Below are 14,997 nucleotides of genomic sequence, written 5' to 3'. Positions count from 1 at the left end.
AAGATTTTACAGAGGTATTTGCTCCAGTTTTAAGACTTGAGATAGTTCCGTTACTTATTTCTCTTGCTGCCCAAAATAATTGGAAAATGTTCCAAATGGACGTAAAATCTGCATTTTTGAATGGTGTTCTCAAAGAAGAAGTCTATGTTGATCAACCACCTGGGTTTGTCAAAAAAGGAGAAGAAGAAAAAGTTTACAAGTTGAAGAAAGCTTTGTACGGGTTGAAGCAATCACCCCGAGCTTGGTACAGCCGCATCGATTCTTATTTTCAGAAGTGTGGATTCCAGAAATGTCCATATGAGCATACTCTCTACATCAAAGGCAATTCTAAAGGAAGATTTATGGTTGTAAGTCTCTACGTTGATGATCTTATTTTCACAGGAAATGATGTGAAAATGTTGAAAGAATTTCAGCACTCAATGATGGCAGAATTTGAAATGACAGATTTGGGAGAACTTCATCATTTTCTTGGCATTGAAGTTCATCAATCCGAGAAAGAAATTTTTATTTCACAAGAGAGCAACGCAAAGGAAGTTCTAAAAAAGTTCAAGATTGAAAATGCTAATCCAGTTTCTACTCCATGCATCACAGGTCTAAAGTTATCTAAAGAGGGTGAAGGAAAGCTTGTCAATTCCACCATATTTAGAAGTTTGGTTGGGAAGTTAATGTATCTGACTTCGACAAGGCCTGACATCGTGTATGCTGTTAGCTTGGTGAGTAGATTCATGGAGAAACCTTACTCCAATCACTGGGAGGTTGCCAAAAGAATATTGAGATATGTGAAGGGAACCATTGATTATGGAATTTTCTATAAAGCTAATACATTAGTTGATCTCATTGGTTATACGGATAGTGATTTAGCAGGAAGCATTGATGATAGCAGAAGCACTTCTGGTTATGTTTTTCACCTTGGTAGTGGTGCAATTTCATGGAGCTCAAAGAAACAATCAGTTGTGGCGCTTTCGGCTACAGAAGCTGAATATATCGCTGCATCTTATGTAGGATGTAAATTGATTTGGTTACGTGGAATTTTGGAGAGTCTTAAGTAGAAGCAAAGTAAGTCAACGATTTTGTTTTGTGACAATAGTTCTACTATTTCGGTCACAAAAGATCCAGTTCTTCATAGAAGGACAAAACACATTCGCAGTCGGTATCACTTCTTGAGGGAACTAGTGAATAATGGTGATATTCAAGTTGAATATTGCAAGACGGAAGATCAGATGGCTGATATCTTCACAAAGCCGCTAAGTGGACAAGTCTTCAAGAAAAATGTTGAAAGGTTGGGAGTTCGAAGCAAGTTTAATTTAAGGGAGGCATTGTTGGCACATAATTAAATTAATCTTGCACAAAATAAATTATGAAAAGTTAGAAATGTGAAGAGACTTGAATATGAAGAGTGAAGAGACTTGAAGATAAAAAGTTACACACATGTATGAATAGTTACAACTCCTATAGCATTTAAGTTATGTAAATGAATAGTCACAACTCCTGATGTAGATAAATAGTCATTTACAACTCCTATATAAAGAGTTGTATGTGATGAAGAATTTTTAAGAGTGAGTGAAATAAAAATTTATTAGAAATGGTGTTTCTTTCTTCCATAAAAAAATTATTTCTCTTTCCATTATATTATTTATCATTTTCTTTGTTTTATTTCTCTAAATATTAATCAATTTTCTACCGTCTATATCTATGTATTATCCTATATAAATTCAATCATCATTTATAAGCTTTAACTCGTATAATTTAAGGGATGAAATAAGTCGGACAATTTTATTGTACAGGTCGACAAAGATAAACGTAGTTGAGGATCAAATTAAGAATCTAAAATTTAATTAATTTAATTTCCGGAATGAAACCAATGTAATACAAAATAATTTCAATGGCAGCCCAAACAGAAAAATAGGAAACACTAGAAATCTCTTTCCCTGCCACAGAGGCAACCAAGACATATTTATCCCACCCTCACAGATCAAGGATATTGAAGCATTCATTTCTATACACTATCTCTTTCGAAGGGGAAAGGACGAATAAAGGCAGAATTCAATTCCCATATTTTGAGTGTGGCCTTCACATTTACTCCAGTTGCATTGTTGAACAAGAACAACCTGGCTGCTCCATAGATGGCTTCCGTTGGATAAATTCTTGATGATATCACTGTCCTCCCTCCTTGAGCAAAGCTTTCCACAATTGAATGATCCACCTGAATCAACATTTTTTTTGTTTTATCTCAAATTTAGATCTTTACGTACTTAGGTTTTTCACCCCCATATCAGATTGGTAGAAATATTGCTTACCAATACCCTCATATTGTAGTTCTCATCATCAAGCACAGGAACTTTGCCTCCATATACTTGTTTGAAGACATCGGAAGCTTTAGAAGACCTGAACCATACAATTTATTGGCTCACATTATGCTTGTTAACGTAAAACTGCAGAACAAGAATGTAAACACTAAATAAAGTAAAGCAAACCTTGTTTCGTCGGAACAAAAGTAAGTCTTGAGACTACCATCAGATGCATTGAGAGGACGGAAATATATAGGAGTCAGCTCCGAAAGTGAAGCATCAGCAATAACCAGGAGGCCAAATGGTCCGTAAGTGCTCCTATCAACTGCACCATCACCGCAATTATCGATTTCATTCGTAGTACTAGGTATCAATGGCTCTATTTCAAACTCTGCTAGTATATCCAACTGCAATATTTTTTTCAAGAAGGATAGTGGAGAGTTAAGAGTTACTACAATAACATGGACGTAGCTAAAGGATTTATATGGAGTGCTAAACAAAAACCTGAGTGGTGGTGCCTATGTCAAGGGGCACAACAGATCCAGGTTCAACTAGCACCTCCTTAAACATTGTACTGTTCAATCTCAAGCTCTCTACTTCTTCCACTGGCCATTGAAGTAAATTGGTTCCAGTCTTGTTGTCATATAAAACAGTCCTGGGAATTGTCTGTAAAATACAGAAATAACTTACAGTGGGGAATCCCATCCTTTTTTCTTAATTTAATATTTGAATAATTGCATGTTTAGAATTTAGACTTATCATATGGATTTGTCTTTTTATAGCTAGCAATAGCATTATAAGGTACCTGAAGGGAAGCCCATCCTTTTTTGAGGTCAGCAGTTTCAGTATCAGTTTCATTAATCCAACCCCAAAGGACCCTCCTTTGTTTATGCTGATCGAAAAATGTCTTTGAGGCATAGTATCTGCCGTAATCCACTTTCAACCCGATACCCACATCCTCTTCCGGGTTATCGGGTGTCCATTTATCCGTTATCGGGTCATAAGTGCCGATGGCATAATGGTCAACCTTTGTATTATCCAAGCTAGCCTTTAACACATGCTTAATTCCAGGCCCGAGTGAGGACGTGTCCAATGCCACCGAGCCGTTTATTGCAACAGGATAGAAATCCACGCATTCCCACATACCCGTACCCGGAACCGCATGTAAAACCCCATCTAATAGTTCATAATCCCTAAAGTTTGTGGTATGATAAACGAGGGAGATTCCAATGGTGGTATCAAACTTTGAGCCCATGGTGAGACGCCAGGTACCATCGGGTCCAAGCCAAGCCGTTGTTGGGTCCCGGAAATCATCGGGTTTAACACCGGGTGGGGGAACCATAACAGGGTTGCCCGGGTATTTTAACCAGTGAAGGAGGAGGGGATCAGACACGTTGGCAGGATATGCAAGATTTTGTACCTGCACAGACTCGTTGGTTTCGCCAGTGTAAAGCATTATGATTTGACCATCTGCCAAGATAGTAGCAGAACCCGTCCATACACCTTTGATATCGTACCAGTGATCTGGGACCAGGGCTAGTGGAAGATAGAGCCAATGAATGAGATCCCTCGATACGGCATGACCCCATGTGATGTTACCCCATATAGCTGAATAAGGGTTGTATTGATAGAAAAGATGGTACCATCCCTTATGATACAATGGACCTGCAATAACAATATAAAAACACATGCCATTCTTAGCTCCAAACAATAAAATAAACAATGCATAATTTTTCTTTTTCATTCTAACTTTACAAAAAAATTTCATTTCAACCTTTCATCTAATTCTTTTTCTTTAACTTTTAAAATTGTGATTTTGATAAATTATTTCAAAATGGATAAAAAAATTAATATTTTTTAATTTAATTAATGTGAATGATATATCAATATTTAATTATTTTTTAAAATTTTAAAAATTAATTAAATGTTGACATATCTGGGCGATAATCTGTGTATGTCACATCAACAAATATGATTATTTTTCATCTATTTTAGAGTGATTTAATTAAAAATATAAATTAAAAAAATTAAAAAGTAGGCAAAACTAAATAGAAAATTAAAATGATTTTTTTGAAATCGTAATCCTAAAATAATCACATGTTAAATTTGGGTGAAAGGTGGAGTCGGCTAACGCCAAAAGGTGAGGAGTGAGGACAAGGATGAAACGAGTACAGCCACAGGGAATCCACTATTAAGCATTCTTTCCTATCATTACATTTTCAGTCACGAGTCCTCTCTAGGCCCTCCCTCAATCTCGGCTTCTAAATTAATAGGCATTAAAATGGTTTCATTTTGTGGCGTGAGGTTTGATAAAAAGGACTGGACTTGAATGTCTACCGGAACTGGAGCGTCTACCGGTACACACATTCAAATCATGTATGCCTTACTTTATGACACAATGAAACTAATCATCTTTAAATAAAACATATTTGCCACACAAAATGATAAAAAAGAGGTAAAAAGTGATTTGCAGTTTTATGAGAGATGAAACAGTTTAAATTTGGAGGCATAATAGTGGTAAACAACCCAAAATGGTAGATTGAGATGCAACACACATGGGATAAACTAAAAGAATGCGGTTGTGAAAACTCACCGTTAGGATCTGAAGCAGAATATCCAAACGTTGATAGAAACAGAAACCAAAATCATTACATTAGAAACCAAACAAATAAATTTAATCACAAAGACATGAAAACAAATATATATATCCACTACCATTCATCCAATTCTTTTGGGGCTGAAAATGGTAAGCACTTCTTTGCCAAGAAAACATAGCGTTAGTCCAATTAAAGGGAACTTGGTTCAATAAAGATGGATTTGACTTGGCTGACACACCTTCAGCCACCCCTCTTGGCTGCACTTTCTCAAACGGTTGTTGGGCTTGGTTAATGATTAATGCCAGGAGCAAGAGCAAGGAAACGAGGCAGGCAAAGATGGCTGCAAAACGTCTAGTCCGGGGTGAGGACCGGTCTAGCAAGGGAGCATGGAGTGGTGGGTTTTGTTCGGGGTCGTAGGAGGCCTCCATGACAGTTAATAGATGGAGAGAGCTTAGGCAATGAGAAAGAAGAAAGAGGTAATGAATCGGTGGTTCTCCAATTTAGTTGGTGAAATTTTAAATAAAAAAGAAAGATGGAGAACGGGTGGCTGATCTCGTGTTTCGTGCAGGGAAACGGAACAAAGAGGGCAGGTGAAATGCCTAAATGTTTCGTATCTGATTTGGCGGATTGAATTTTCAACTATTTATTTCTATACGTAAAAAATTCAAAACCATTTTTGTTTTGATTTTGATGTTGAAAATTTGTGTGACTTTTTCTTTTGTTTCCTACCTGCTGGTTTGTAGAGTTCTAGTCAAACCACATTATATAACAGTATCTGATTCTTAAATTGAATTAAGACCAGTCTTTTACCACTATTTTTTTAAATATAGGGTAAATTGCATCATCAGTCATTAAATTATGGATAAGTTTTCATTTTGGTTATTTAACTAAAAAAAAGTTACACTTTGGTCATTAAACTATTCAAAACTTTTCGAAAGCTCTCATTGCCCTTTCTCTTTTATAGTATAGTTTTTTTCTCTCTTGAAATAGTTTTAGATATCACAAATCTACAAGCCAAAATTCAAAATTGTAATTTACCTTTACTATAAAATCAGATCATTCATTTATCCAATCAAAAATATATAATTTGAAGTGAATTCCATATAAAATACCAATAGTATTTAAATAGAGCCATATATATCTAATAAAAGAAAAGGTGAACTGCCAAAATAGTCACTTTCGTTTGCCTCAGGTTACATTCTAGTCACTTATATTTGAAATGTTACATTTTAGTCACTTACGTTATTGTTTTGTAACAAAATGGTCATTCTGTCGTTAAGATCTATTACCTCCCAAACGACAGTCTGACATGACAGTTAAAATGGGTTTAAATGTCAACGTGAATGTCCAACTGGGATGAGAAAAGTTTAATTTTCTTTTTATGAAAATAGAATACAAAATTTTACCCTGAAACCCAATTTTCTCTGGTTTAAAAAAAAAAGAAACAATTGGGTTTTTTTTGTTACTATCAAAGAAGAGAAGAGTAGAAAGACAGAGAAGAAAAAGAAACGGACGCACCAACCTCTATACATGCTTGCTATTGTGGTTGCCCACAATACACAAATAAACAAAGATGAAGCATGTCATTTTTGTCTATCACATATACATAAAAACATGAAAAGATGGACCACTTTTTTGAAAAAAAAATCATTATATCTGAAACTAAAACCCAAGTAAAGAACAAAAACAAACCCATTACTTACCGTAGTCCATGCCTGGACCCTTCATTGAATTGGTCATTTGTTCATCCATTTTGAATAAAAAAATCCAATCGATTGATGGAGCACTTAATTTGATTTCTACTATTTCGATTCAACAAAGATGACTATGAAAATCGATGGTTTTTCAGTCAAAATGGAAACAAAAACTAAAAGAAAAAGGAGACCAAAAGTCCTCTTTTTCCAGTTCAAAGATTAATTTAATGCATTGGTTTTGATTATTTTGAGAAAACAAATTAACATTTTACTTTAATTAATTTAGAAATTTTAATTAATTAATTAACTTGGTTAGACATCTACGTTGGCATTTAAAATTCATTTTAACTGCCACGTCGGACTATCGTTTGGGAGGTAACAGATTTTAATGGTAGAGTGACTATTTCGTAATAAAACGATAACGTAAGTGACTAAAACATAACATTTTAAACATAAGTGACTAAAGTGTAACTTAAAACAAACAAAAATGACTACTTTCATAATTTACCCTAAAAAACAGGAGGATGAAATAGGTTGTTATTCATAAAAGAAGAAAAATATAATTCAGCAATGCCTGCTTACGTATGCGTGTGCATGTTACGGTCATCACCAATCTGTTCATTTAAGGCACGATACTATCCTTGTTAATTTCGTTGACCCCAAATGTCAAACCATATTACTATAAATTATTATCAACACCATTTATTAAAGAATAATACTAGATGATATAGCATTGTTATACTGTAGGTTCATCTTCCCTAGATTAGAATCACCTTTGTACCAAAAAAACTATTACAGGATACACCATCATTAAATAAAAACAAAAATAGTAGAAGACTTTTAAATAAATATTAAAACCCTAAACTCTAAATTAAAACCAAGGACCAAGGCTATTAATATTTATTTATAAGTTGTGTTTGTTTCACTGGAAACAACTTTCGAACAATGATTTCTGAAAAGTGGATTGATTTTTTGGAAAAAGTTAGTATTTTCTGGTGTTGGATGATTTTGCACAAAATACTTTTCATTTTCTGGTAAGTTTTTCTTAATGAAACAAACACAACAAAATTATATTTGTCACGAAATATTATAGAAGTATTGCCTTTTCACAGCCGAAGTTTATTTTATAATAAGATAATATTTTATATCTTATATAAACTTCATAATAAACTATGCCTAGTTAAAACTTAAATTGAATATATATATTATATGAGAGTGGATAGTGACACATTGGATATAGAAGGAATAAATGAAGTTAAGCATGATTAAAGTAAATACTCATATTTATGTTATTAAATTATTCATATTTTATTAAATAGTAATTATTAAATATTTATAAATTACAATTTGTATTTATTATTAATATATTAATATAAATAATTTTCAATAAAAACAAAGAATATTGTGTAAATTTTAATATTATTAGTAATGTTAAAAATTTATTATTAGACTAAAATTGTAACATTAAATAATTTATTAGATAATAAATTATATTAATATTTTTGTAACAACCTATTTTTCAGTGGTGTCGAAAATAGTGGTTTCAGGGCCACGAATCCTACGAGTGAGTCCGTAAATATTATTAATTAATATTTACGAGTCAAATATAGTATTATATTAAATTTTGATTTGATAATTTTGTTGATGATTTTTTTTCTAATTGAACGAATAGTTAAGTACAAATGGTTTGTTCTAAAGTCAAGTGGTTTTAAAAAATGAGGTATTGGGGCCTCGTTTCTATAAACCGAGCCTGTAACTATTTAAGAAAAATATTTACGGAGTGATTAAATAGGGGTATTGAATCTTGACCCATAAATTTTGACGTTTGGATAGTTAATTAAGAAAAAAAGACTAAATCATAAAAACTACAAAAAATCAATTGCTATGAGTTTAATAGTGTAAATTGATTATAAAAGCATATTTAAAAAGTTTAAAATAGCAATTTAACCATATTTATGTTAGTGCCCGGTTAGATTTTAGCTTATATTAAAATATATATTTTTTAAATTATTAAATAAGGTTAATAAACTAAATAAAACTTAAAAAAAAAGGAAACATAAAAGAAAAGCATCATCTCTTTCATTTTAATTTTCTTCCACCCAACCTCCATGGTTATGAAGTTTAAAGTTTCGGACTTGATTTTGTTTATGCATGGTAAGCCTTTGTTAATGTTTTTTCGGTAAATTTTATATTTTTGACATCGTTGTAACTAAGTCCAACTAACCTGTATTTCTAATTTCAAAATTATTAAAGATTTTAAAATTTGTCATTGATGAATATTAGATGTCTTATATATATATATATAGAAATTGTTAGATTTGGAAGCTATGAAATATTTAAGGTCTATTTGATTAAGTAAATTTTGTTAATTTTGTATTTAGGGACTAAATTGTTAAAATAGTAAAGTTGTATGAAATTCTTGTGAAAATGTGTTAAATATGGGTTGTACAAGGACTATATGAAATTCGGCTAGTATGGTTTGGGATTAAATGTGTTCAATTTGAAAGTTTCAGATTTAGGGACTAAATTAAATAAAAGGTAAAAGTTTAGGGTAAAGGTATAAAATATTGATAAAAGGTCAAATATGTGAATTTTTGTATTTAAAATTATTTTAATTGGATAATTGAATAAAATTATTATATAGATCAATAAATTGATCAATCGATAGACAAACACAGAAAAGAAAAAATTACTGATTAGTCTTTGGAGTCGTGCTTGCTGCAGAATCGATTTAGGTAAGTTCATAAAAATTAAATTAAAAAAATTTATTTGTTCTTTTTTTGATTAAATATTCATTTACGTATGTTGTGATTGAGTTCATTTGCTTGATAAATGGTAAGCAATGAAATGAATTAAGTTGCATTATTAATTAAGTTAAAGATTATGTTTGAAAATGGGAAACCACATAAATGAAATAATGTGTATATAATTAACTGATATAGATATGAAACATGACCTGTAGGAACTTTGTGAATGCTTAGGATACAAATGGCATGTCATTAAGGTTATTTATTGTTTCGAGTGTCGGTATTGGATGTCTTACCGATAGTTGAGGTCTTGTGTTTGTTGCAGATTCTCCATAGCTCATGTAAGCAGCATTGTGTAGCCTAACATCCTAGCCCACAGCTCGTGTGAGCAGGCCCATTTCACTGCTTGTGTGAGTATTTACAAATATGGCTCGTGAGAGCAATTACAGTTACAACTTGTGTGAGCATCTTTCTCGCATATCTGATGTTATTTTATTTAGTTCATCAGGTGTTAAATGTATAAAATGAAATGAAATATATGAAATAGTTACATGGAATTAGACATTGAATGGAAAATTTTACATGAATTATTGAAACGAAATGTGATATACAGAATGATTACGTGTTAAATGTGTGAATGAAATGGTTATATGAAATGATTACATGAAATGGTTATATGAATTGGTTATATGGAAATAGATGTATGAATTGGGACATTGGATATGGATATTTGAAATGAAATGTGAATTGTTAAATGAATAGGTGATGGTTGAATTAAGTCTTAAATGTGTTCAGTTGTAATGTTATATGACATGATAAGAAAATTTCATGTTATATTTATATGAACTCACCAACCTTGTGAGACTTGTGATATCTATAGGTTAATAATGAACTATTGATCTTGTTATGGTATTTAGTTGAGAAATGTTTAAGTTACAACCGTTACAGTAAGTTAAAGTTTATATTTAATACGAACTTACTAAGCTTTACATAAGCTTACCTCATGCTAGTTTTTCTTCCTTGTAAATCGTCGGATTCGAGCTGTCAATTGGATTGGTTTTAGAGATCACATTATCCGACATCTTATTCAGTAATTAATTGTTCATTTTGGACTAGTTATAAGTGACATGTAAATAAGGTTTTGGTTATATCTGTTATAAGCACTATGGTTATATTTTGTGCCATTTGAAGTATAGAGTATGTGTATTGATGTGAATTCTAATTGGTATTTTGGTTGGTTGTGGTGTGTGATGGTTAATCCATGATTAGGAATCTAAATGTATTTTGAATAGTTATTTTGATATGTTTATGTTAATAGGTATCTTGGGATGTTTTGTACCTTTTGAGATGAAATCACGTTTTTGGTGTTTTGGTGACTTGAATTTGGTAGCTTATCACTTGATGCCTATCTTGATCATTTATTATGGAATGATCATTTTGGTTTAGGTTATAAATGGCATGTACTAAGAGTTTATAAGTATAAATGTATATAACCATATTATGTATGTTTAACTTTATAAAAATGGTTAAGGTACTACCTGATAGATACTTTTGTTTTGGTATAGTTAAGTATACATAAATGTTATGATTCATGCTCTTGATATGCTTGGTTACATGTTTTTTTATTTGGTAAATGATGTATGTGAATTGGATTTTAAATGTTTGAATTGTGGTTTCAATGAGAGCACATTGGTTAGGCACTTAGGTTGAATGTTATATGGTATATTTTGGCATGTTTTGGTGTATTTTAGGTAGGTTTAAGAGATGGAAATGGTATGACTAGTGGCCAAATGTTTTGGATTGAAATTGTTTGGTTTTGAAGGCACTTTTAGGTACACATTACCTGTGACACGATTTACCACACGATTATGTGTCACACACGGTTACCCCACACAACCGTGTGGTCTGTTTGATTTTAGGTGTAGGATGTTTCACACAGTCCCAGTTTGTTACACAGCCTGGCGACACAACTGTGTGACCCTATATTTCACAACATCGAGTTATACATGGTTTGAGGACAAGGGTGTGTGGCCTCGCTACACAGCCTGGCTACACAGCCGTGTGACCCCTGTTTACAATTTTTCCACATTTTTTTGTTTTGTTTCATATTAATCCCTACTTGTTTCCGGATTGATTTTTAGGTTTCGTAGGCTTGATTTAAGTTCTGTTTTCGCATAGATGCTATGAATAATGATTGGATATTGATTATTGATATTTAAATTGATTTTTGAACTATTTTGAGATATTATCAGTTTTGTTAAATGTTGTAATATCCCGTAACCTTAATCTAGCAATAGAAATGAATTAAGGGTGTTACAATTTTATTATATTATTAAATATAAATAATTAAGTATGTATATTTAATAATATTGACAATTCTAATATTTCACAATATTTTAAAAATTAAAACAAAAAAGTTATCATTAATATAATAATTTTAGGCTTGATTCAAGATAATTAACAAAGAAATTCTTTTCAAAAATGACTTGTGTTTTTCAAAATGAAAAGTCAATTCTGTTGAGCTATTAGTTATTCCTCATTGACCAAGCATTCTTCCATGAAACATACATAGGAAAATGCTGAAAATATTTTTCGTATATCATTTTCTATGAACAACATTCTGTTAATGATGAAGTGTCATGTTACTATTCACTAATAATGTATGAGATTTAAGCATCAATTAATCATTAAATATTATTTCTTAAAACTATTCACTATCATAACTCTTCTCCCCAATACTTCACTTTTTTCTCGAAGGGTACTTTTTTATGGAAATATATATATGTTAAAATATACCATAACTCCCTATACTTTTTAAAAAATTTAAAATTTAGTCCCTGTATTTTTATTTTTAAGAATTGAATCTCTATAGTTTTCAAATTTTAAAATTCAAGTTCAATTGTTAACACTAATATTATTTTTTGTTAAATTTGTTGATGTGACATTTTAAAATTAAAAAAATACTCATTTAATAGCCATGTAATTGCATAACGACGTTATAATAAATTTGATTTTATAAAAAAAATTAATTGTGTTAATATTTAGATGTGAATTTTGATATCTGAAAAAAAATTCTTGAAAATAAAATTAAAAATTGAAAATTGTAAATTTTGAAAGAGTTGAGATGTATTTTAATGTTTTGACCTATGTAGCAACATAATTTGGTTTTAATATTTTTATATCTTCTTTGTTACCATTTTAATATTTAATCATTTTTTGAGAAAAGAAAACAAAAATGTTTACCATAAAAAAAAAAACCAAACCTAGAGTAGATCGTTTGAAATGCTTGTGAACTTGACAGTTTAGTGTTAGGAATATCGATGGAGCCCCTTAATTAAATGGAATAATACCAACTTTACTCCCTCTCAATTATAATGTATTTAATTTAAATCTTTTTAAGCAAAAATCTCCCTCCTTTTAATACTGAATTTCAGGTTTTGCCATAAAACACCTAAGAATCCAACACATGTTTAATAAGAGTTATATACAATTTTTTTTATCACTCCACCTATAATTATTGTTAAATTACTTTTTACATAAAATATTTTTTTTTCACTCACATCTTCAACGTGATATAATCTAATTTACCTATACTATTATTTGTTTTGTTGTCTTTACCAATGATGAACTAAATTTAGTGTCCAAAAATGTTGGCTTTAACCCATATTTGTTCTTTAATATATTTTAACTAATCTCAATATTGAAATTAAATAAAAATATTTTATTAATTAAAATATCATTTTCAATCATATATATAATTTATAAATCTTATATGAGGGAAAAAAAATTAAAATTTAATTTAAATCAAATTGGATTAGGAAAGGTGAAATTTTCTTATATAAATTATGCATCATAAATGGAGAGAGAGGATAACAACAAATAGAGTTGGCTCAACTTATCATTAATTCAATACAAATTGAATTGCAATTCTTTAACACCTTTTTTGATGGACGGTATTTATGGCTAGTATAAAAATAACGGTTAACAGTGAAATTAGATATTATATTAGTATTGTAATATGAGACAAAAGAAAAGATAAACACATTACACTAAAAATAAACGTCCATCTAAAAAAAAATCCTAAATTTAATGTGCATAACTTATAGATGAATCCTCACTTAATGGGTAATGATTGTAATGAAGATTATTAACGTACAAAAAATCAATGGATAGACGGTTAGAATCGTAAAACAAGATCTTGATACAAAACTTAATAAAATCAAGATCTGTCATGTTAGATAATCAAGAACAAGACTATATGCGTAAGCGTACCTGAATCCATTGTTGGAGATTGCCCAGAAAATTTTGATCTTTCAAAAAAATAATTTTTCTCTTAGTATAATTTTCTGATGGGGATGGAAAAGACATATGAGATAATCATATTTCTTGGAGACCATTACCTCTTTAAATAGTTGATTATTAAATCAATTTTGAGCATTTATAATTTGGCCCTTCATCAAATTATAAATACAACTTATAATATCTACACATTATTTTCATAACACTTTAATACTCACTTAATTTTGTATCACAGGCATAATTAAGGATTTTAATGTAACATAAACAACTCAGAGAAGATGAAGTGGGTGAGGAGAGAGGAGCATGGATGAATTGAAAGGGGACATTAATTGGTGACCAATAAATTGGGTGGTTGACAATCAAATTGCAGGCAGCCAATTAAAAGCGGAGTAAATTAGGGTTGTGTCATGCCGAAATGGTTTTCGCACACAACCAACCATCCTTCCTTTTCCTTTGAACCCAATCACCCGCTCCTTGTGATCCCTCATCTAATAAACTTGACACCTTAGTTTTATATTGCCAAAATATTGTTTCAAATTGAATTAATTTTAAGTTTTACTTCATAAACATCAATTGGTTTATGGATTTACATGTTCTAATTTTGTAAAATATAGGCTAAAGGTATATAACTTCTTGAACTTTGATATAATTTTTAATTAATTCCTCTTCGAAAAAATACTTTCAATTGAACTCATTGGTCAACATTTTGTCTTTAACCGTTGCAATGTTGATGTGACCATTAATAACGCTGGCATGGCACTCCGCATTAACTACAATTTTGATGTGGCAATGCTATGTTGTTGCCACATTAGTAAAAAAACTTAAATTTATTAAAAATAAAAAATATATTTACCGGAATCAACCGTTCATTCATTTCAAATTTAATTTTTTAAAAATTATAAAAAAATATTTTTTTATAAATTTGTAAAACATTATTAAAATTTATAAAAAAAAATATTAAATAAATTTCAAAGTTTTCAAAAAAAATTTAAATTAATAAAAACCATTTTAAATTTATTTTTAAATTTTCTATAAATAAATATAACTATATTCACACTTTAAAAAAAACTTTACATGTAAAATTAATAAAATTAAAATTTATTTTTATTTATTTATTTATTTTCTATTTTTAATTTTTTGTATATCCTAAAAGGTACCAATAGATTTGAAACATCTATACATATATCATATTTTTAAAGAAAAGTAGTTTTTAATATTTTTTAAACTTTATATAATTTAGAAAAACTATCTTCCATGAATCTTGACATTTGGTTTAAATTTGGAAAACTATTTGTCTAGATCCTTAACTTTTAAATAGGTTTTTTTTATTAATTTTTAATTTTTGAACTTTATGAATTTCATTTACAATTTT

The 14,997-nt window shown here is 30.2% G+C and overlaps 1 protein-coding gene across 1 annotated transcript; it reads right to left on the bottom strand.

Annotated features, from left to right (window-relative positions):
• Window positions 1-1,948: 1,948 nt before the first annotated feature.
• On the bottom strand, window positions 1,949-5,382 carry LOC107949664 (beta-fructofuranosidase, soluble isoenzyme I-like). Its single transcript, NM_001327560.1, is given in 7 exon segments — window positions 1,949-2,203; window positions 2,298-2,385; window positions 2,475-2,695; window positions 2,793-2,954; window positions 3,094-3,953; window positions 4,882-4,890; window positions 5,004-5,382. Coding segments are annotated over 7 exon segments (1,857 nt in total). The 5' UTR covers window positions 5,314-5,382; the 3' UTR covers window positions 1,949-1,996.
• Between the last annotated feature and the right edge of the window lie 9,615 nt (window positions 5,383-14,997).

The sequence above is a fragment of the Gossypium hirsutum genome, chromosome D03 (assembly GCF_007990345.1).
Source record: "Gossypium hirsutum isolate 1008001.06 chromosome D03, Gossypium_hirsutum_v2.1, whole genome shotgun sequence".
NCBI classification, from domain to species: Eukaryota; Viridiplantae; Streptophyta; class Magnoliopsida; order Malvales; family Malvaceae; genus Gossypium; species Gossypium hirsutum.
The sequence above is the reverse complement of the archived record's forward strand: the minus strand, read 5'-3'. Positions and strand labels throughout refer to the sequence as shown.